Source organism: Salmo salar, chromosome 13 (genome assembly GCF_965601325.2).
Source record: "Salmo salar chromosome 13, fSalSal1, whole genome shotgun sequence".
Taxonomy (NCBI): Eukaryota; Metazoa; Chordata; class Actinopteri; order Salmoniformes; family Salmonidae; genus Salmo; species Salmo salar.
The window spans coordinates 95,320,662-95,345,821 of NC_138303.1; the positions used below are offsets into that span (position 1 = coordinate 95,320,662).

The 25,160-nt window shown below is 42.6% G+C and overlaps 1 protein-coding gene across 1 annotated transcript in view; it reads right to left on the minus strand.

Moving 5' to 3' along the window:
• Positions 1–349: 349 nt before the first annotated feature.
• LOC106568245 (splicing regulator ARVCF) overlaps positions 350–25,160 on the minus strand; it is a 35,673-nt gene continuing 10,862 nt past the window's right edge. Inside the window, exons 3-17 of the mRNA XM_014138417.3 lie at positions 21,204–21,814; positions 19,717–20,195; positions 19,403–19,586; positions 18,994–19,111; positions 18,645–18,813; positions 13,147–13,164; positions 11,158–11,229; positions 3,974–4,101; positions 3,563–3,713; positions 3,267–3,459; positions 3,024–3,135; positions 2,788–2,875; positions 1,842–1,894; positions 1,171–1,289; positions 350–1,032 (exon numbers count right to left, since the gene is read on the minus strand). Coding sequence (XP_013993892.1) covers positions 1,197–1,289; positions 1,842–1,894; positions 2,788–2,875; positions 3,024–3,135; positions 3,267–3,459; positions 3,563–3,713; positions 3,974–4,101; positions 11,158–11,229; positions 13,147–13,164; positions 18,645–18,813; positions 18,994–19,111; positions 19,403–19,586; positions 19,717–20,195; positions 21,204–21,814 — 2,469 coding nt within the window. The 3' untranslated portion in view covers positions 350–1,032; positions 1,171–1,196. The remainder of the gene's footprint in view (positions 1,033–1,170; positions 1,290–1,841; positions 1,895–2,787; positions 2,876–3,023; positions 3,136–3,266; positions 3,460–3,562; positions 3,714–3,973; positions 4,102–11,157; positions 11,230–13,146; positions 13,165–18,644; positions 18,814–18,993; positions 19,112–19,402; positions 19,587–19,716; positions 20,196–21,203; positions 21,815–25,160) is intronic.

Below are 25,160 nucleotides of genomic sequence, written 5' to 3' on the forward strand. Positions count from 1 at the left end.
CTCCTCGGCCAGAACGCTCCGAATTTATGAACGGACAATCTGACAATGCTCTGAATTTACGAACGGACAGAGCGCATTCCGAGTATACTCTGGCACTCCAGAGGGAATTTACGAACACACCCTTCATTTCATTCGTGTTTCTCTTCTCTGTTCCAGCACTATAGTTTAGCAAAACAGCGATCATATTGAGCTGTCCAATGCTGAAAGTAAAATAACCACAGGACAACTGCTAAGCAACGTGCTGCGTCAATGATACATTCCCTATTAAACTCTATGTGGAATACACCCCTAACCCTTGTCCTAATAGAACGAGATGAGAACAATAATGATAAATTAAGTCCATACAACGTTGAGAAATTATGGATTTTATTTGCGTTCATTTTCTGTTCAACATCGCGATGCAAGAACAAACACGGCATATAGCAAATTCATCATGTCAGCTCCTGATAAAATGGCACTATTACTTGGTAGTGTATAATGTTAACGTTTCCATTCCATTTTTGGTTACAAGATAACGTTCACAACTGTTAATAAATAACATGAATATTACAATATAAATGCCTTCATTTAGAATATGAATCTTTTATTACACATTTACAATCCCATTTCCAACTAGTCTCTTACATAAAGTAATGCACAATTTGCAGGAGTGAAACAACACAGTATGGAAATACTGGAGGAAAAGGCAGGTCAAGAAAAAGAATTGTTTTGACAAATCCTAATTTCATGGAAAGTGTTAGTATTGTGTTTTTCGTCCTGCACTACATTCAGCTGTGTCACTCCACTCATCCCACTGTCCAGTATGTATAAAATATAGTAGAGGTTATGCTCAACTACAGCCAGAGTTTGAATAACACTTTGAACATGTAAATGTAAGATCCAATATTCACTCCATTCTGATTTTCTGGCGGGAGAATAACCATGTTGTCCTGAATGGTGAATTGACCTACAGAATGTCCGTCTAAAGAATAAACACCACAATGACCTCCACAAATGTTGATGTTCCACTTCCTTCTTTTACTGCCACATCTCCTGTAAACAAAACAAAAAAGAACAATGATACATTTTTTCATAATCTATGACTCCCCCAATAGCAAAAGCAATGAACATGTGTATCACACCAGTGAGTAAAACATCAATCCTAAAATGGTTAAGTGAAATGTAATTTACCTGCTCTATAATCCCTTCTGCCAAGCTCAGACCCAGGAGTCGAGGGGTGGAGGTTTGCGCTCCACCAGGCCCACTGCAGGCCTTCCAGCCCGGATGAAGTGCTTCCTCTCTGGGATACTCTGCAACAAAATAGAACAATTATTTAGTTAAAGGTCCAATGCGGCTGTTTTTATCTCAATATCAAATCATTTCTGAGTAACAAGTAAGTACCGTACTGTGATTGTTTTCAATTAAAATTGTTTAAAAAAAATACACAAAAATAGCTTCTTAGTAAAGAGCCATTTCTCAAAGAACAATTTTGCTAGGATTGTCTGGGAGTGGTCTGAGTGGGGAGGGGAAAACTGAAAAATAGCTGTTATTAGCAGAGAGGTTTAGAACTCTCTTGGTCTATTAACTAATTTACCGCCTGGTAATGTCACCAGGCAAGCCAAACCTCCATCCCACCAAAACTGGTAGAAATTTCAGTCGGTCTTTTCAAACAGCTCTTACACTAAAATGGCATTAAAACGGCACTAAAACAGAATTATTCCAACCTCAAAGTGTGGAAATATATATAAAACCCAAGAAAATCACATTTTTTACTGCACTGGCCCTTAAAATCTTGTGAGTCACCATTGAAAAACTCCTGACCTTAGGGATAGTAAGGAGCTCATATGTACCGTGTTACTGACCTGGAGTAACCCATCACCCACTCTGTCACTCTGCTCCACGGTGGAGTATCCATCTGTGGGAAAAACAGACAGGATACAATAAACAAAGGTCATTTTGTGTTGAAATGACAAGAAACAGGCTCACACACAGATGTAGGATCTTCATTTAATCACTCTTTTGTTTCTGAGAATTTTCCTGCACAGCAGGAAATGTAAACTTGTAGTGTATTTGAGTTTTAAAAAGGCTTCTAAAGTTTGAGTTTGTAATTTCCACTTTGAAATTTCAGAATTGATTTTCCCTAAAGAAACCCTGACAAAAATGTCCATTAATTGCAATCCACATAATAATTCAAATGTCCTCTGGCTGCAGGATTATTTTCCTACTGTAGCAAACTGGCTCAAATGAAGATCCTACAGCTGCACGAACACACACACTTTCAACAAGTTCTCACAGTCTCACTGCAGAATTAGACCTTCATCCACGTTCTCTAAACGAGGAAAATTTTGAATTTGCTCCAAAGATCAAATATTGAAGTGTTTTTGAATCCCTGGGTTGACTCCTGCTGCCCTATATGTTCCATTTCTCCAAACCGAAGTTAAGGGTTAAGTTTAGGCACTCATTCCGAATGGTTAAGGTAAAGGTTATGGTTTGGAATATGATAAAAAAAATAAAAAACAGTGTCCACGACTGGGATCAAACATCAAACATCTAACATCTAACCTGATCCAGAGTCATGGGATTACTCAAGTCTACTTGATAGTAATAGCGCTCACTGTTGCCCCTAGTGGCCGATTTTGAAGACATTTCCCGATGTCCTGAGGAATGGATAGACTTCCAATTTCGATGTCAATCTCCCTACACACACACACACACACACACACACACACACACACACACACACACACACACACACACACACACACACACACACACACACTTATGCTGAAGCTACAGTCTCATGCTGACCTTGGTTTTTCTCCATCAGAGGAAGTGTGATGTCATCATAGGCTGACTTTCCGCTCTTAGTTTTTTTGGGCATTCCACTAGTTGTTGACTGAAGGTAAAAAATAAAGAAGACTCAGTATGCCATTATGAACTAATTGTGTCCCATACAGTGCTCAATAGCAGACTGTGTTTGTGCCACCCATTTGGACTGTGTAGTGAATGGGGAATACAGCCTTCTACAGCATGCCATGCGAAACCTTAAAGTGGCTCTTGTTCCAGCCTCCCTTGTAGAGGCTATTTCTCAGGTCCTTGTAGGCCCACACTGTCTGCAGGACATGAGATGCTGCTTTGGTCTCCCGCACAGATTGGCTAGTAAAGAAACAACAGAATAAACCAGAGCCAGCATAAAGGAGAGAGTACAACACGGTGAACTGAGCATCTAGCCAATTGAAACCATCTCCCATAACCAACACCAAAGATACTATGCTATGATAATCTACCTTGTCTTGTTGATGGCCACCAGTTTCTGGATGCCGTGACCCTGTATGAGACCACGGACGTTCTCCGGGCTGTCTGAGATGATCTCATGGATAGTGTTCAGAATGGCCACCACTGTGTCCCCTTCCAGGTTCTTGGCTGGTCGCTGCTGACCACTGGTCAGGTTACTGACCAGGTCCCTCATGGCATAGCTTCCTATGGGGCAAAGGGTAAAATTATGTATCGTGTGTGCGTGCGTGTGCGTGCACTCGCGTGCATGCATGCATTTATGTGTGCATACGTGTTTATGTGCATGTACCTATGAGGTCTTTGTTCCGTCGATCTATGGCCAGGTTGCGTAGAGCAATAGCTACAGCCCGGACCACTTTATCACCATCTGAACGCAGTAGCTCCACCAGGACAGGCAGACCTTTCTCCTTCCTAACTGTGGCCCGGATGTAACTGGACCACTGAGAAAAGGCACAGAGAGAGAATAATAGAAGGATGTCATGTATAAATTGTACACTCCTATTGTGCTACTTGTGAGGATTCACACATCATACTTTTATATACATGATAGCTTTTCAACCACACTTCAATACACCCTTCACACAGAGGGGGGGGGGGGGGGGGGGGGGGGTAGGGGGGGGGGGTAGAGAGAGGATGAGAAACAAACATTCTGTTCTCCCACAGCATCAGATAAACTTCTCCCCCATTGCCCTTCACTCACAGCCCAGTGTCCTGCAGCAAGGTTCTGCAGAGCTCCGGCTGCTGCCTCCAGGGTGTTGTGGTTTTGACTGCGAGTGAGGAGAGACAGGTACAGCCTCACCACCTCTGGCTGGTACAGCAGCTCCAGACCTACAGAGAAAGAGAGAGAGAAACAGAACATCTGCCACCAGTAGAGAACTCTCATACACATTGGAACTGATATGATGAGACACAGTGGATTCTCAAGCCACCAATCAGCAACTAAACAGCACATATAGCGCTTATAAAGCTAGCACAGTTCAGACTTCATAGTGAAAAACCGATGTGATAGAACTGAGGACTTGCACCAAAATGTTTCTTTTATGAAGTGGTAGAGTCTACTTTTTCTGACAGCTTGGAGTTTTTAGGCCAAAGTGTGATGATTTAGCGCAGGATGATATACAAATGCAATAGTTGTTTCCTATGACATCAAAGACAAAATCTCAAAACACCTCTTCTTTCATTGTCATAGTTTTATGGTCCAGAACCATGAACAGATCACTGCAAGACAAGGAGCAAATATTTATCATCAATCAGATGCCTCCTCTAGAGAATATAGATAGTCTGACTTTGAGCTTCATAGCCTATGAAGCACAAAATTATCATTGGATTAGTATTTCAGAAAGAATATACACTGCTCAAAAAAATAAAGGGAACACTTAAACAACACAATGTAACTCCAAGTCAATCACACTGTCCACTTAGGAAGCAACACTGATTGACAATACATTTCACATGCTGTTGTGCAAATGGAATAGACAACAGGTGGAAATTATAGGCAATTAGTAAGACACACCCAATAAAGGAGTGGTTCTGCAGGTGGGAACCACAGACCACTTCTCAGTTCCTATGCTTCCTGGCTGATGTTTTGGTCACTTTTGAACGTGACAGAGTCTGGAGACGCCGTAGAGAACGTGACAGAGTCTGGAGACGCCGTGGAGAACGTTCTGCTGCCTGCAACATCCTCCAGCATGACCGGTTTGGCGGTGGGTCAGTCATGGTGTGGGGTGGCATTTCTTTGGGGGGCCGCACAGCCCTCCATGTGCTCGCCAGAGGTAGCCTGACTGCCATTTGGTACCGAGATGAGATCCTCAGACCCCTTGTGAGACCATATGCTGGTGCGGTTGGCCCTGGTTTCCTCCTAATGCAAGACAATGCTAGACCTCATGTGGCTGGAGTGTGTCAGCAGTTCCTGCAAGAGGAAGGCATTGATGCTATGGACTGGCCCGCCCGTTCCCCAGACCTGAATCCAATTGTGCACATCTGGGACATCATGTCTCGCTCCATCCACCAACGCCACGTTGCACCACAGACTGTCCAGGAGTTGGCGGATGCTTTAGTCCAGGTCTGGGAGCATGCCCAGGCATTGTAGGGAGGTCATACAGGCACGTGGAGGCCACACACACTACTGAGCCTCATTTTGACTTGTTTTAAGGACATTACATCAAAGTTGGATCAGCCTGTAGTGTGGTTTTCCACATTAATTTTGAGTGTGACTCCAAATCCAGACCTCCATGGGTTGATAAATTGGATTTCCATTGATTATTTTTGTGTGATTTTGTTGTCAGCACATTCAACTATGTAAAGAAAAAAGTATTTAATAAGATTATTTCTTTCATTCAGATCTAGGATGTGTTGTTTAAGTGTTCCCTTTATTTTTTTGAGCAGTATATAATGTACACAAAATAAATAATAACCCCAATTAAAGCTCAGCCATGCTTGTGTGTGTGCAAATTCAATATTCACACTGGTTTTATGTTGAAGGAATGTTCTGCCTGGCTAGGGAATTTGGACTGTGCTTGAAATTACAAAATGTTTTCCCAACTTTCATTTTGTACAAACACATGCAAACACCCACACAGCATGTAAACATGGATGTCTATTCTATTATTAACAACTGAATGCTGCAGGCTCCACATCTTATCAGCTCTCACAGAGCTCTTCTCCGCTAACAAATCCATCTGTGTACATACGGTATCCCCCACTAACTTCAGCCATATTCCTTCACAGACTGTACTATTTTACTGGAGTGAGAGGCTTCTAGCTATACCCACATCCCCAGCAGCCTGGCTAGAGTACATAAGGAGTAAAAATACACAGGAACTCTGTTACAGGCTGTCTTCCAGAGGCTTTCCATCCATATTCAGCCAGCTGAAGCTGAAGCTGCTGGGAGGCTGCTGCTGGCTGCGAGGCTTACATGCTGTCTAATCCTGACATGGGCTTGTAACCTGATTATCACAAGGATTGCATCCTCTGGCAGGAGCGCGGGAAGGCTCTACATCCGGACGCACACGTTCTGTTGAGGGTATAAGACTTGTGCTACCTGGATGGCTACCCAGTGTCATCAGTAATCCTCTCATACACACTCAGATGGGCTCTGTTGGGCCATGACCAAACTTTCCATTTGAACCTGTCTGGACTTCTACATCAAAAGACATCTACAATGCTCAGGGATTTTTTTAAATATCTTGCCTTACATTGTGTTTCACTTATAAATATGTATGTATCTGAACATATTCCAACCACAGCGGCAGAGCTGCTGCGATGATGTCAACGTCATAAAGAAGAGAGTTGTATAATCGATTCAGTTCTAACGCTCTTCTTTCCTAAGGTGTCATCTTCTGTCTGATCTTCTGAATGTCAATGACTAGTATAGAATCTTCTCAACAGTCTGGGATATCACACAATGCCTGCATAAATCACACATTATATTTCATACACAAAAAAAGCCATAGTGCCTTATAATCACATCATGACACAAAATACTTAAAATCCTCACTTCATTTGATGCTGAATATAACCCATAATAGCTGTTCACACCACTCCCTCCCCCCACCTCAAACACAAAAGCACATACAAACACTATATAAGGCATTCAGAAAGTATTCACACCCCTTGACTTTGTGTTACAGCCTGAATTTAAAATTGATTAAATTGAGATTTGTGTTACTGGCTTTCACACAATTCCCTACAATGTCAATGTGGAATTCTGTTTTAAGACATTTTTACAAATTAATAAAAATGAAAAGCTAAAATGTCTTGAGTCAATAAGTATTCAATCCCTTTGTAATAAAAATGTGTAAAAATGTGTAAAAATGGAGGAGTAAAAATGTGCTTAGCAAGTCACATAATAAGTTGCATGGACTCTCTCTGTGTGCAACAATAGTGTTTAACATGATTTTTGAAGAACTAACTCATTTCTGTACCCCACACATACAATTATCTGTGAATTTCTAAATCAGATTCAACCACAAAGACCAGGGAGGTTTTCCAATGCCTCGCAAAGAAGGGCACCTATTGGTAGATGGGTAAAAAAAAGCAGACATTGAATATCCCTTTGCACATTACAAAGTTATTAATTACACTTTGGATGGTGTATCAATACACCCAGTCACTACAAAGATACAGGCGTCCTTCCTAACTCAATTGTCTGAGAGGAAAGAAACCGCTCAGGGATTTCACCATGAGGCCAATGGTCACTTTTAAAACAGTCACAGAGTTTAATGACTGTGATAGGAGAAAACTGTCAATGGATCAACAACATTGTAGTTACTCCACAGTACTAACCCAAATGGCTCAGTGAAATGAAGGAAGCCTGTACATAATAAAAATATTCCCAAAATGAATCCTGTTTGCAATAAGACACTACAAAACTGTAAAAATGCAAAAAATGTGGCAAACACAACACAATACATTACAGTACCACTCTTCATATTTTCAAGTGGTGGCTGCATCATGTTATGGGTATGCTTGTCATCGGCAAGGACTAAGGAGTTTTTTTAGGATAAAAATAAACGGAATAGGGCTATGCACAGGCAAAATTCTAGAGGAAAAGCTGGTTCAGTCTGCTTTCCAACAGACACTGGGAGACAAATTCACCTTTCAGCAGGACAATAACCTAAAACACAAGGCCACTGGAGTTGCTTACCAAGATTACATTGAATGTTCCCGCGTGGCGTAGTTACAGTTTTGACTTAAAATCAGCTTGAAAATCTATGGAAAGACTTGGAAATGGCTGTCTAGCAATGATCAATAACCAACTTGACAGAGCTTGAAGAACTTTAAATAGAATAATGTGCAAATATTGTTTAATCCAGGTGTGCAAAGCTCTTAGATTTACCCAGAAAGACTCACATTGGTAATCTCTGCCAAAGGAGATTCCAACATATATTGACTCAGGGGTGTGAATACTTATGTAAATGAATACATTTGCAAACATTTCTAAAAACACGTTTTCACTTTGTCATTATGGAGTACTGTGTGTCGATGGATGAGGAAAAAAACAACAACATTTTAATCCATTTTGAATTCAGGCTGTAACACAACAGCTGACCACGACTCCATTTTGTTGCTCCCAGCCTATAGACAGAAACTAAAACAGGAAGCACCCGCGCTCAGGTCTGTTCAACGCTGGCCCGATCAATCGGATTCCTCGCTTCAAGATTGCTTTGATCACGTGGACTGGGATATGTTCCGCATAGCGTCGAACAACAACATTGCTGATTCGGTGAGCAAGTTTATTAGCAAGTGCATCGGTGATGTTGTACCCACAGCGTCTATTAAAACATTCCCCAACCAGAAACCGTGGATTGATGGCAGCATTCGCGCAAAACTGAAAGTGCGAACCACTGCTTTTAATCAGGGCAAGGTGTCCGGAAACATGACCGAATACCAACAGTGTAGCTATTCCCTCCGCAAGGCAATCGAACAAGCTAAGCGACAGTATAGAGACAAAGTAGAGTCGCAATTCAGCGGCTCAGACACGAGAGGTATGTGGCAGGGTCTACAGTCAATCACGGACTACAAAAGAAAAACCAGCCCCGTTGCGGACCACAATGTCTTGCTCCCAGACAGACTAAACAACTTCTTTGCTCGCTTTGAGGACAATACAGTGCCACTGACACGGCCTGCTACCGAAACCTTACGGGCTCTCCTTCACTGCAGCCAACGTGAGTAAAACATTTAAACGTGTTAACCTTCGCAAGGCTGGAGGCCCAGATGGCATCCCTAGCCGCGTCCTCAGAGCATGCGCAGACCAGCTGTTTACGGACATACTCAATCAATCCTTATCCCAGTCTGCTGTTCCCACATGCTTCAAGAGGGCCACCATTGTTCCTGTGCCCAAGAAAGCTAAGATAACTGAGCTAAATGACTACCGCCCTGTAGCACTCACATCCGTCATCATGAAGTGCTTTGAGAGACTAGTCAAGGACCATATCACCTCCACCCTACCTGACACCCTAGACCCACTCCAATTTGCTTACTGCCCCAATAGGTCCACAGACGACGCAATCACACTGCACACTGCCCTAAACCCATCTGGACAAGAGGAATACCTATGTAAGACTGCTGTTCATTGACTCCAGCTCAGCATTTAACACCATAGTACCCTCCAAACTCGTCATTAAGCTCGAGACCCTGGTTCTCGACCCCGCCCTGTGCAACTGGGTCCTGGACTTCCTGACAGGCCGCCCCCAGGTAGTGAGGGTAGGTAACAACATCTCCACCCCGCTGATCCTCAACACTGGGGCCCCACAAGGGTGCATTCTCAGCCCTCTCCTGTACTCCCTGTTCATCCACGACTGTGTGGCCATGCACGCCTCCAACTCAATCATCAAGTTTGCAGACGACACTACAGTAGTAGGCTTGATTACCAACAACGACGAGATGGCCTACAGGGAGGAGGTGAGGGCCCTCGGAGTGTGGTGTCAGGAAAATAACCTCACACTCAATGTCAACAAAACAAAGGAGATGATCGTGGACTTCAGGAAACAGCAGAGGGAGCAGCCCCCTATCCACATCGACAGGACAGTAGTGGAGAGGGTGTGAAGTTTTAAGTTCCTCGGCGTACACATCACGAACAAACTGAAATGGTCCACCCACACAGACAGCATGGTGAAGAAGGCACAGCAGCGCCTCTTCAACCTCAGGAGGCTGAAGAAATTTGGCTTGTCACCAAAAACACTCACAAACTTTTACAGATGCACAATCGAGAGCATCCTGTCGGGTTGTATCACCGCCTGATACGGCAACTGCTCTGCTCATAACCGGAAGGCTCTCCAGAGGGTAGTGAGGTCTGCACCGGGGGCAAACTACCTGCCCTCCAGGACACCTACACCACCCGATGTCACAGGAAGGCCAAAAAGATCATCAAGGATAACAACCACCCGAGCCACTGCCTGTTCACCCTGCTATCATCCAGAAGGCGAGGTCAGTACAGGTGCATCAAAGCGGGGACCAAGAGACTGAAAAACAGCTTCTATCTGAAGGCCATCAGACTGTTAAACAGCCATCACTAACATTGAGTGGCTGCTGCCAACATACTGACTCAACTCTAGCCACTTTAATAACGTAAAAATTGATGAATCCCTATAAATGTATCACTAGCCACTTTAAACAATGCCACTTTATATCATGTTTACATACCCTACATTACTCATCTCATATGTATATACTGTACTCTATACCATCTACTGCATCTTGCCATCTTGACGTAATAAACGTATCACTGGCCACTTTAAACAATGCCCCTTTATATAATGTTTACATACCCTACATTACTCATCTCACATGTATATACTGTACTCTATACCATCTACTGTATCTTGCCTATGCCGTTCGGCCATCACTCATTTATATATTTTTATGTACATATTCTTATTCATTCCTTTACACTTGTGTGTATAAGGTAGTTGTTGTGAAATTGTTAGATTAGATTACTTGTTAGATATTACTGCATGGTTGGAACTAGAAGCACAAGCATTTCGCTACACCCGCATTAACATCTGCTAACCATGTTTGTGTGACAAATACAATTTGATTTGATTTGGGTATGAATACTTTCTGAAGGTACTGCAACCACAGAAACCACATCAAGCTATTCCATATTGTATTGTCCTCATACAGTAACTGACATACAGCATTTGTATGCACCATGTTGTTCTATCAAAGCATTCAGACGGTCTACTTTTGTGTCTGATTGGTTCCAATACAGTCCAGTCACTTCTTGACATTATAACACATTGGGAACTATTCTACATCATGCACAATACATTTTATAGATGCCTCATGCCAAGGTTTTCCACACTGTAGGTCTTTGGAATGCTTCATTAAGTGATATAATTGCATGTCTTGATCAATCCACAGATCACTAAAGATGCTCCATACCTTTCGTTGGTTGTGTGCGTTTGGGTAAATCCAGTGTACCATATTTTTTGTCACCTGGTCCATTTCTCCAGCCTAGACAAAATACACACACGCAGGCACGCACACACACACCCAGACACACACACACACCGTGGTTAGCAAAAAGCACAATTGAAATCTCACGGTATGACACACACAGTAAATAGGAAATATCAAAACATGAGAAGTGTATAAAGACATGACGATGATAATGAGTCAGAAATACCAAGGTCTTCCATTGAAGCTCAAGACTTGAGGTAGACAACAGGGCAAGCAACCACAGAGAAGAGGTCCTGGAGTCTCATAGTTGACCGAACATTATTATGTATTTGAAGAGTTTATTTCCAAAACGTTATATGCACCAATTTTATACATTTGTGTTTTTTTCATCAGAATTGATTGCTTATGAGTACCTTCATGCGTGTGTAAAATATTACTGTTCTCTGATTTTTTATTCATTGATTTTAGATGTGAATGAACATTTTGTTTTTGAAAACTGAAATCCGTTTTACCAGTCGACAAATCTGACCATAACTCTATGGCTGGGATCATCAACTAAATTCAGCTGCGGACTGATTTTTTTCTTGAACGGAAGGTCAGGGGGCCAGAATATAATTACAAATCATTTGTAGACTGCAAATTAACCACAAGAAGCCCCATAGTTGCACATATGTGGGAATACTTTGGAACAGATTTCCTAAATGAAAATCACTCGGAGCTGATATGCTAGTGTTTTTACAATCTTTTAGGTCCAACAATTAAAACAAATATAGATTTTTTTGCTCTGAAAACTTGGGTGGACAAATAAAATCGCTGCCAGTTGGGGAACCCTGCTCTATGGAATATGGAATATGTTCCGGGATTCATCCAATGGCATTGAGGAGTTTCCCACATCTGTCACCAGCTTCATTAATAAGTGCATCGACAACGTCGGCCCCACAGTGACCGCACATACATATCCCAACAAGAGGCCATGGATTACAGGCAACATCCGCACTGAGCTAAAGGCTAGAGCTGCCGCTTTCAAGGAGTGGGACACTAATCCGGACACTTATACAAAATCCTGCTATGCTTTCTGACTAACCATCAAACAGGCAAAGCATCAATAATGGACTAGAACAGTGGTTCTCAATCTGTGGGAATCCTGAATCCCGAATCCCTGAATCCTGTCGTAATTTTTCAGTCACTCAAGCATCACATGAACACACATTAGAATTGGCAAACTGCATAGAATTGCAAGAACATTAGCTTTAAAACGGCAAAATATCCTCTGCACTCCGTGAAAAAGTGTAAAATTGCTTCAAATGTGCATCAAACCTGATCCATTTTCTCTCCGCCAAAAAAGAGTGGTGTAAACAGTTCATGTCATGAACAGTGCTTGTGCCCATAGAAATAGATGTGGCGTGCAGGGTGGGCAAGGGATGTTCCCCAATGGTGGAAGGGGGGCCTGAGTGAAACAGTTTGGGAACTGGCCCCCTGACCTCTGCTACTCATTTTCTATACCGACTGAGTAGTTTGCCACCGCCCCCGAGCTACTAGGACATGGAAGTCCTGTTGTCAAAAAGGCCTACACCTGCTGTATCCGGCGCATGTGTCAAATACAATTTAATTTGATTTGATTTGATAAATGTATAATTTGTAAATTTCTTCATAAAAAATGTAGTTATTTATTACATTTAACTGTGTAAAACCTAGCAATATAACTTATTTCTCTGAGAGTGAGGCAGATATATAGTATTATTTGTCTCTCTGAAATTAAACCAAGTAATAGATTTTAAACAAATACATGTCTGTCATTGAACAACACCATGCCATAATTAGATAGTGAGAAAACACACCAATCTCTTTCATAATTTCTTTAAACAATAAAGGATATTTTACCAACATTTTTGAAAATGTATATATAGCTTTTTTGAATGAAACAAACATTTTTGATTGTCAAATATAATTCATTTATTTAGGCAGACTTACTTTGATTGAACCACTCCTCTTGTGAATGGTGATGGAAGGAAACAAATCAAAAGACAAATAAGGAAGACATTTTCAAATGGCAAATATAGCATTACAGCAATACAAACTACACACCAGAAATCACCCAATTCTACCCCTATATACATGCTTGCCAAAGTATGTGGTACATTTCACAACTCTATGCACAAAAATCTTAACAGATCATCAAAATGGCTCATTCTTAGGAACTCTAAGCACATTTTCGATTGACCGAGTACAACAAACAAATTGACAAAGGCACTTGTTCGCTGCACCTTTTCATTTGGATACATATTTAATCTATCTGCTTTTCAAAATGCAATATTCACTTAACTTTTTATATGATTTTCTTGTAATTTGTTAACAATACAATGAACTGGATGTGGCCTTAATTACTACATGATCATTCTCAATCAGCCAGTGTGCTTCAATAGGACAAAATGGAAAGAGTCACTCATGTGCTATCATTTGGAATTATATTGTAGTGTACAATGCACTGCTGAAATACCTGGGTTGTATGTATAACAATATACCGTTTTCCATTCATTATCTGATTTCATTGATACACTGTAAGCAGAGAGACAGTAAATACTTTATCAGTTGACAAGTCACATAGAAAAGGTGATCTTGAACAGTGGTGAACCGTCATTCAAGGCAGGTGAGGCTCTGAGCCCTACCTGTTCATCCCCACCTGTTTTTTATGATATGTGACACACATTAATGTGTCACATATCCGTTTGCAAACAATGTAAAAAAATATCTTCGAGTTAATAAAGCCACAAGCAGGTGTTTCAGCCTAGCTCAGTGCTTTCTGTGGTGGTGGGGCAGCCAGCGGAAAATACAGAGCGTCGCTGTTGGTAATGTTCTCTAGTTGTGAGGTGATTGGCTCAGTGTTCTGTCACTCATGAGGACACTACGTCACTGTAAAATCTACAAGGAGAGCTCGAAAATTCAAGCCCCTTGGGTGCTGCCACAGAGTTACATTAGAAGTGCCCATCCAAGAAGGCTCAAGGTCATTGGTCACAGATAAAATGACATCAAATCACGTTATATTTACCGTAGCTTTGATTGGACTGATCATGTCAACATCATACTTTCAAAATCTTAGCTAGCAAGCTATCAGTCATCATCATGAATCAAGTCAACAATCTACTGGCAAATCCTTTTTAATCCTTGTCATATGAAAATAAAGTATAGATAAAACGTACAGATGAAGTCGGAAGTTTACATACACCTTAGCCAAATACATTTAAACTCAGTTTTTCACACTTCCTGACATTTAATCCTAGTAAAAATTCCCTGTCTAAAGTCAGTTAGGATCACCACTTTTTTTAAGATTGTGAAATGTCAGAATAATAGTAGAGAGAATTATTTATTTCAGCTTTTATTTATTTCATCACATTCCCAGTGGGTCAAAAGTTTACATACACTCAATTAGTATTTGGTAGCGTTGCCTTTAAATTGTTTAACTTGGGTCAAACGTTTCGGTAGCCTTCCACAAGCTTCCCACAATAAGTTGGGTGAATTTTGCCCCATTCCTCCGGACAGAGCTGGTGTAGAGTCAGGTTTGTATGCCTCCTTGCTCACACACACTTTTTCAGTTCTGCCCACAAATTTTCTATGGGATTGAGGTCAGGGCTTTGTGATGGCCATTCCAATACCTTGACTTTGTTGTCCTTAAGCCATTTTGCCACGACTTTGGAAGTATGCTTGCGGTCATTGTCCATTTGGAAGACCCATTTGCGACCAAGCTTTAACTTCCTGGCTGATGTCTTGAGATGTTGCTTCAATATATTCACATAATTTTCCTGCCTCATGATGCCATCTATTTTGTGAATTGCACCAGTCCCTCCTGCAGCAAAGCACCCCCACAACATGACGCTGCCATTCCCCGTGCTTCATGGTTGGGATGGTGTTCTTCGGCTTGCAAGCCTCCCCCTTTTTCCTCCAAACATAACAATGGTCATTATGGCCAAACAGTTCTATTTTTGTTTGATCAGACCAGAGGACATTTTTCCAAAAAGTACCATGTTTGTCCCCATGTGCAATTGCAAACCATAGTCTGGATTTTTTATGGCGGTTTTGGAGCAGTGGCTTCTTCCTTGCTGAGCGGCCTTTCAGGTTATGTCGATATAGACTTGTTTTACTGTGGATATAGATACTTTTGTACCTGTTTCCTCCAGCATCTTCACAAAGTCCTTTGCTGTTGTTCTGGGATTGATCTGCACTTTTCACAACAAAGTACGTTCATCTCTAGGAGACAGAACGCGTCTCCTTCCTGAGCGGTATGACGGCTGCGTGGTCCCATGGTGTTTAAACTTGCGTACTATTGTTTGGACAGATGAACGTGGTACCTTCAGGCGTTTGGAAATTGCTCCCAAGGATGAACCAGACTTGTGGTCTACAATTTTGTTTCTGAGGTCTTGGCTGATTTCTTTTGATTTTCCCATGATGTCAAGCAAAGAGGCACTGAGTTTGAAGGTAGGCCTTGAAATACATCCACAGGTACACCTCCAATGGTCTCAAATGATGTCAATTAGCCTATCAGAAGCTTCTAAAGCCATGACATCATTTTCTGGAATTTTCCAAGCTGTTTAAAGGCACGGTCAACTTAGTGTATGTAAACTTCTGACCCACTGGAATTGTGATACAGTGAAATAATCTGTCTGTTAGCAATTGTTGGAAAAATGACTTGTGTTATGCACAAAGTAGATGTCCTAACAGACTTGCCTAAACTATAGTTTGTCAACAAGAAATTTGTGGAGTGGTTGAAAAACGAGTTTTAATGACTCCAACCTAAGTGTATGTAAACTTCCGACTTCAACTGTATCGGTGCTCATCGGCCATTGGACATAAACATTACACAACAAGTTGGAAATCACAAATTCAACAATGAGTGTTTTGGAAGGAATCAGTGGCTAACTGCAACCGTTGCAAAGCAATCACTAGCCTGCTATTCAGTGGAGAAGGTGTGTAGTCCAAGTCTGGGTTTAAGGGTCTCTTTTCCATGCTTAAAAGCATAAACATTCACATGCAACACAATGGGCCAGATGAGGTTGGATACATTGGCCATGCTGTCAATCCAACATGACTTCTGCCGCATTCAAAACAACTGGAAACTCGGAACTGGGAAATCTCAGACTTCAATGAGTTCAAGACTACTGGGAAGTCAGAAGAAAAACAAGCTCCGACTGGGAAAATACGTTTTGAACTGTCATCCAACTCAGAATTGTAAGTCTGGAACTCTGGCCTCTTTCTAGAGCTCCAACCTGAAGATCACTGACATCATGATTCGACCTTGTTTTTTGTTATTGTTTCCAGTTGTCTTGAAAGCACCATAAATCCAGAGAATGCCAGAAGCAGGACCGCCACGCCACATTCCTGTTCAAGTGAGCACAGCACAACAAGGTGAGTCCAAAAATATCATGTATGCTGCTGCGTAAATTAGGTAATTTGCCAGCGAGATATGTATAGTATAGCTAAGAAAGTAATACTATGTGTATGTTGTGTAGTAAGACGTTAGTAGCCCATGTGCCTCACCCTAATAATTTGGTCCCTTTCCCACTCATAATTTCAGGCTAGGGTCTATTTTTCTCCACTTCCTGTCTGACTGACATGCCCAAAGTAAACTGCCTGTTACTCAGGCCCAGATGCCAAGATATGCATATAACTGGTACCATTGGATATAAAACACTTTGAAGTTTTTATAAATGTTAAAATAATGTATGAGACTATAACACCATTGATATGGTAGGAGATAATCCAAAGAAAAACCAACCCAAATTTTTTTGTTTGAGAGTCCATGCTCCTACAATGGAATACTATAGGTCATTTGCAATTCCAGCTCCCAGATTACAATGCCTATGGCTTCCACTAGATGTCAACAGTCTTTGTTCAAGGTTTCAGGCTTGTTTCTTCCCAAACGAGGAAGAGTTTTGAGTTTTGGTAATGGGAGACAGAGTTCGACATCAGTCTGTGCGTACGCGCGACGAAGAGGACACGCACCTACTAATTTTACTTTCCTATTGAACATACATCTTTCCGTATGAAATATTATAGTTCAATTACATTTTAGGGTACCTGAGGATTGGATAGAAATGTATTTTGACTTCTTTTAACAAAGTTTAGCGGTAGCTTTTATGATTCCTTTCTCTCCACGTTGAACGAGTGGATTACACAAATCGATGGCACCAACTAAACAGACTTTTTGGGATGTAAAGAAGGATTTTATCTAACAAAACGACCATGCATGTTGTAGCTGGGACCCTTTGGATTGCAAATCAGAGGAAGATTTTCAAAAAGTAAGTGAATATTTAATCGCTATTTGTGATTTTATGAAGCCTGTGCTGGTTGAAAAATATTTTGACATGGGGCCCGTCCTCAAACAATCGCATGGCATGCTTTCGCTGTAAAGCCTATTGTAAATCGGACAATGCAGTTAGATTAACAAAAATGTAAGCTTTTAACCGATATAAGACACTTGTATGTACCTAGATGTTTAATATCCATAATTTTTATGATTATTTATTTGAATTGCGCGCCCTCCAATTTCACCGGAAGTTGTCGACAGGTGTCGACAGGTGTCCCGCTGTAAGAGCTTTCATTGTCTCTGCTGTTTTTTTTAAAGGCAGTAAATTAGACTGAATGAACTGTTTCGCTGCCAGACAAGGCTCTGCTGATAGCCAGGTGTAGCAGTGGTAAGGTGTTGGGACTGCTGTTGGGATAGCTTTATGTAGGCCCTAACAGTTTGTGGGCACCGTTTGTCACCGTTATAATGCAATTAATGTATTGTTTAGTGTTGTGTAGTGGCTTTACTGGCATGCATCCCCCCAAAAAATGGTTGAGTTTACTCCACCAAGATTTACATGCTAAAATTGCCACTGCGCTTGTACAATGTTGCATGGGGCAGAAATAGCATACAACACCATGGTACGTTTTTACAGTAGCCAACTGCTTTACAATACCCCTATTTCTGATTTATTTGTCCTGCATATGTACTGTATAAGGATAATGAAACTGTAAGACTGAAACATTTCTGAACATGCTCACAACCTGCCATTGGGTATATATTATTGTTTAATATTTTTTTATGCATGTCAATTTATATAGTCAAATACTGTATGGAAAATAGTATTCACCATCTACTATTCTTTCTATTTAGCACTTCAAAAAGCACAGTTTTGAAATGTGTATCTTGTATCTTTTGCTTTTGGATTAAAAGGTAGTTAAAATGACTGACTGTTGAGCCAAACATTATCTGATGTATTGGTAACTAAACAAAATGTGCTCATGGTATTTCACAGAAAACTTTGATATTGCATGAATGACTAAACCCCAATGAAAGCACAATCAAAGGTTCTGAACATAAGATAGGGGGAATTAAGTGTTATCAGTTAAGAGTTTTGTACTCAAGAGTTTTTTTAATATACCACTTACATCTGAAAAATTTGCCAAAGTCAGTGAAAAAAACAGTAACTGACCCTTGGGCTTTTTCCCTCCAAAACAGTCTGCCTCATTCTTCTTCTTCCCTCCTGATCCTGACCGTGGCACCTGATTGGCCACGGGTTCCTGAAATCGCTCCGCTCCTGGCACCTCTTTGTGGACGTGGTAGGAGAGGTTTCTCAGGATGCAGATGCAGTTCTCTACTGACTGAGAGAGAGGAGCATAAACAACACAAAGATGCTTAACAAAGACTGAAGATGCATAGAATATAGGGAGGATCTGATTCACATATGTGTTCCAGAATACTTTTGGTTAATGTACTGATTCGCACTCCCGCCATAATGTTTTAGTTGGAATTTACATGTGCTCAACCATGTCTGCGGTCACCTTATTGTCTGTCTCCTTGTTGGCAACCGCTGACTGTAGGGCATGGAGGAGAGCGTCCACCAGCCCATCACACTCCCTCAGCCTCTGACGAGCCTCTGCCCCATCTGAGCTCACATTCCTGGGACAACACAGGTCTATTAGTGGAGTGGATTAAGTTAGCATAGCGTCACTATTAGTTAGCATAGCGTCACTATTAGTTATCATAGCGTCATTATTAGTTAGCATAGCGTCACTATTAGTTATCATAGCGTCATTATTAGTTAGCATAGCGTCACTATTAGCAAGCTGTCAGTAACTCATTTACCATTACGTCCAATTTAGAAATGTCCTATTAATGGAGCAATAAACCCTCAATTACTCTTGTGTAAGGTTCCATGACCTTGTCGTCTATGTAGCTGCTATATTGTACCTGAGACACCCTGAGGTGTTCTTGAACACGGTTGTCCACTCTGTCTCCTGGGGTCTTGAGTGCTCAGTGAGGTCTCTCCTCCAGCCAGAGTGGGGGATGATGACCTCATCAGTCAGCGTCTGGAGCCCGTGATTGATGACCATCATCTTCAGAGGCTCATGGGAGGACAGATTCCACAGGGTTCCTATACGTAAAATAATATGGATATGTAAGTTACTGTTAGTAAAGTGAGGTGGTTGGGTAATAATCAGAGTGACTCATGACCATTGCAGAGATGTTTGTACAGGACTTCTGTCATAGGCTCACTATTATACCTGTGACCAACTCTGTGACCTCCATGTTACTGGACTTCCTCAGCAGTCTGACAAGGGCCGGGATGCCGTCACAGTTCTTGATGGCCACCTTGTTGTGGTGGTCTTTCCCGTAGGAGATGTTCCTCAGGGCTCCACAGGCCTTGCGGTGGACCTCGGCTTTAGGGTGGTCCAGGAGGCCCACCAGTACTGGAACCCCCTTCAACTGCCTGACGTCCTGCTTTATGTGGTCGTTCTCGTAGCACAGGTGCTGCAAGTAGGCTGCGGCGTTGGACTTGACCGGGTCCATGGGGTGGCTGAGCATGGTGATGACCTCACTCAGGTTGGGGTCCCTCCAGCGGGGGTCCTTACGGATGCTGTCCAGGCTGATCATGCTACTGCGCTTGTGGGGGAACTGTAGCATCTGGGCCCTGGACATGGCCTGGAAGAAGGAGATGGGATCCCCATCCACCTGGGACATGAGAGCTTCCTCGTATCCACCTCTGAAAAAATATAAAGGGATGGAGGGGTTAAGTGGGGAGGGGGGGCTGAGACAAGGGAAAGAGATAGGCCTATATGTAGAGAGAGACAGACAGAAAGCACAGAAAACAATTAGATTTTATTTGTTGAACAATCACTGTTATTTGCTCGGGTATTTTCTCTGAACAGTTGTGCAAACAGACATTTTATCTTCACAACCTGAGTTCCTGGTATATGGAGAGAAAGAGAGAGAGCAAAAGATAGGGAAAGAGAGACAGAGGTAGAGGGAGGAGAGAAGGTGTCCAGTAGCCTCTGTAAACAGCTCATTCACAGCTTATGAGCTGAGGAAAGTGCTGCTGTCAGTCAGTAATACAGGTGAAACCTTATTTATCGACTGGTGGCAGGCAGCTTCCCCTGATTGATACCACATGCTCCTAAACTGCTGGTCATCTGTCTCGCCCTCCTCACCATGTTGACACCACAGGGACTACTGCAGCTAGCAGCTCCTACTGGGGCACACTGCTATGGAATGCAATATGGACATTGACAGGTTGTAATCCATATTGAGCTGAAATAATGTGTTGAGTTGTATGGTATGAGTCTCTAGTCTCCTCTTTTGGAAATGTGTTCATAAACTACATACAAGAAATTGAGTTAGATTTTGAGGGTCAGTATGTATGATGAAGAGTTCTCTCTTCACTGAAAACAGCATTTATGCAGATAATGACAGAGTATATGACTCCTCTTCTATTTGTCTGTAGCAAACATTACACAGAATATGCCCTCATTTTTCAAATGACTACCTACACACAGCAAAAATCAATGCCCTGTCTTGAAGAAAGCATTAGCTTTTGTTAAGGGTAAACTCATTTACAGAGAGGGTATTGATATTTGTGTGGTAAAAATGGAATGTCCTTTTACTATTGTCCATCCTCTGAGTTTAAATAACTCACCAGTCTTATTAGCTTGGATCTGCTGCTATGGAGATCTGCTGTCATGCTTGTGCCTAACTAGCTAGCCCATATCCTAACCTGGTTCTGGAAGGTTCCCTCAGGAGCTCCATGGTAGTGATGGGTCTGAGCTGGTGGATTCCACCCAGGGTGTCGTCGCCTGGTCCTTCCCTCCCGGTTTGGTTGGTCAGGCCCACCTGGCCATAGATGTCCCTGGGGAGGGGCAGGGTGTAGTGACCCCCAGGCTGGGGCTGGTAGTTCCTGGAGGGCCAGTAGGTGTGGAGGGAGCTCTGGTGGACACCACCGCGAGACAGGCTGCCATACCCAGCACACATGCCACCCCCCAGGCCAGGAAAGGGAGGGTCAGGGAGGGTGTAGGCGCTGTTCTGCCCTTCAGGCTTCTCTGTCTGGGGCTCACTGTTGGTGTTGTTGTAGGGAGGAGGGAGCGTGTTGGTGGTAACAGTGGTTGTGATAGGGGTTGTGAGGGAGTGTTGGCCGTTGGTTAGAGGACTGGGCTTCAGAGATGGGTCGTCTGAAACCAAGGGGATCTGGGGAACCAGGGGAGGCTGCGGGGCTGGGAGAAGCTGGGGGGCGGGGGGAAGCTGCGGGGCTGGGGGAAGCTGGGGGGCGGGGGTGTCTGGAGTGCCTGGAGTGTCTGCCTGGTCACTCCCCAGTTCAACAGCCTTGGGGTCCTGTAGAGAGGAAGTCACACAGTTAATCTCAGTACATCTGTCAGACTCAGTCTCACTATAGGATCTAATAATCCCATCTCCAGTCCAACCAATGAGACTACATTCTCAACCTGCGCTCAGCGCCTCAAACTATGTTTATCACTATTACAATACCACTAGTATATCTACCACCAAAACTACTACTATAACTCTTTTCCCACCAGCAGAGAACACAAAATGGCACAGTTTGATAAACATTTAACTCTCCATTAAACAAAACAAAAATCCCCCACCAGCTCTTGTCTCACAGGAATGATCCATCATTTTTATTCCAGCAGATTTCTGGCTTTGAGGTGGGCCAGTAAATAAAGAATTCTGTTTGACTGCCAGTGAAATTGTATTTCCCTAGAGTTTAGATTGGACTGTGATGAAACAAGCTGAGGTCCTGCTAGTAGTGTTGAGTACTACAGTAAACTGCAGAAAATGTAAATGGTCTGTTTGATAGAACAAGGTCAACATATAATCAGTGTTTTTATCTTGCACCACTACAAATATGATGTAAATATGTATGAAGTCAGATGACTCAAATAGTGTGACTCAGATGTATAGTACACCACATGGCCAAAAGTATATGGACACTGCTTCAAATTAGTGGATTTGGCTATTTCAGCCACACCCGTTGCTGACAGGTGTATAAAATCGAGCACACAGCCATGCAATCTCCTTAGACAAACACTGGCAGTAGAATGGCCTTACTGAAGAGCTCAGTGACTTTCAACATAGCACTGTCATAGGATGCCACCTTTCCAACAAGTCAGTTCTTAAAATTTCTGCCCTGCTAGAGCTTCCCCGGTCAACTGTAAGTATTGTCATTGTGAAGTGTAAACATCTAGGAGCAACAACGGCTCAGCCGCAAATGGTAGGCCACACAAGCTCACAGAACTGGACCGCCGAGTGCTGAAGCGCGTAGCTTGGTTGCAACACTCACTACCGAGTACCAAACTACCTCTGGAAGCAACGTCAGCACAATAACTGTTCATCGGGAGCTTCATGAAATGGGTTTCCATGGCTGAGCAGCCGCACACAAGCCTAAGATCACCATGCGCAATGCCAAGTGTCGGCTAGAGGGGTGTAAAGCTCGCCGCCATTAGACTCTGGAGCAGTGGAAACGCGTTCTCTGGAGTGATGAATCACGCTTCACCATCTGGCAGTCCAACGGACAAATCTGGGTTTGGCAGACACCAGGAGAACACTACCTGCCCCATTGTATAGTGCCAACTGTAAAGTTTGATGTAGGAGGAATAATGGTCTGAGGCTGTTTTTCATGGTTCGGGCTAGGCCCCTTAGTTCCAGTGAAGGGAAATCTTAATACTACAGCATTCAATGGCATTCAAGACGATTCTATGCTTCCAACTTTGTGGCAACAGTTTGGGGAAGGCCCTTTCCTGTTTCAGCATGACAATGCCCCCATGCACAAAGCGAGGTCCATACAGAAATATTTCGTCGGGATCGGTGTGGAAGAACTTGACTGGCCTGCATAGAGCCATGACCTGAACCCCATCAAACACCTTTGGGAGGAGTTGGAATGCCGACTGCGAGTCAGGCCTAATCGCCCAACATCAGTGGCCTGACCTCACTCATGTTCTTGTGGCTGAATGGTAGCAAGTCCCTGCAGCAATGTTCCAACATCTAGTGGAAAGCCTTCCCGGAAGAGTTGAGGCTGTTATAGCGGCGAAGGGGTGACCAACTCCATATTAATGCCCATGATTTTGGAATGAGATGTTCGACAAGAAGGTGTCCACATACTTTTGGTCATGTAGTGTATGAATGTGGAAATAGTATCCACTAGCCATTCTCTACACTAGGATAAGCTTTGGGGCCTTCTCTGTTAGATGCTACTTCCCCAAGAAAAATTCTGTCAGCCTGGCACGCACCAGCCTTCAGTTCAAAAAGCTAAGGCCATTAAATGTACATTCTGTTGAATTGCAATTCGTCTCTGGCGGATGGCTCAGATTAAAATCATGGCTCACCAGGGCTGCAGATGAAAAACACAGTCCAACAGGAAATTGTTTATTATTGTTTCCCATTGTTCTGTGATAAATCTTAATGCACAGAGATAGGGAGTTTTATAGGAGATATAATGAAGGAGTAATCCATGCTTCAGATTACAGTGGAGCAGAGAATGATACCAGTATGATCCTGGGGGAGATGACAGCTGATTGCTAAATGAAGTAATTAAAGCAAGCATTACATAGGGGATATGGGTGATAAATGAAGTAATTAAAGTAAGCATTATATAAGGGATATGGGTGATAAATGAAGTAATTAAAGTAAGCATTATATAAGGGATATGGGTGATAAATGAAGTAATTAAAGTAAGCATTATATAAGGGATATGGGTGATAAATGAAGTAATTAAAGTAAGCATTATCTGGGGATATGGGTGATAAATTAAGTAATTAAAGTAAGCATTATATAGGGGATATGGGTGATAAATTAAGTAATTAAAGTAAGCATTATATAGGGGATATGGGTGATAAATGAAGTAATTAAAGTAAGCATTATATAAAGGATATGGGTGATAAATGAAGTCATTAAAGTAAGCATTATATAGGGGATATGGGTGATAAATTAAGTAATTAAAGTAAGCATTATACACTGCTCAAAAAAATAAAGGGAACACTTAAACAACACAATGTAACTCCAAGTCAATCACACTTCTGTGAAATCAAACTGTCCACTTAGGAAGCAACACTGATTGACAATAAATTTCACATGCTGTTGTGCAAATGGAATAGACAACAGGTGGAAATTATAGGCAATTAGCAAGACACCCCCTATAAAGGAGTGGTTCTGCAGGTGGACCACAGACCACTTCTCAGTTCCTATGCTTCCTGGCTGATGTTTTGGTCACTTTTGAATGCTGGCGGTGCTTTCACTCTAGTGGTAGCATGAGACGGAGTCTACAACCCACACAAGTGGCTCAGGTAGTGCAGCTCATCCAGGACAATGCGAGCTGTGGCAAGAAGGTCTGCTGTGTCTGTCAGCGTAGTGTCCAGAGCATGGAGGCGCTACCAGGAGACAGGCCAGTACATCAGAAGACGTGGAGGAGGCCGTAGGAGGGCAACAACCCAGCAGCAGGACCGCTACCTCCGCCTTTGTGCAAGGAGGAGCACTGCCAGAGCCCTGCAAAATGACCTTCAGCAGGCCACAAATGTGCATGTGTCTGCTCAAACGGTCAGAAACAGACTCCATGAGGGTGGTATGAGGGCCCGACGTCCACAGGTGGGGGTTGTGCTTACAGCCCAACACTGTGCAGGACGTTTGGCATTTGCCAGAGAATACCAAGATTGGCAAATTCGCCACT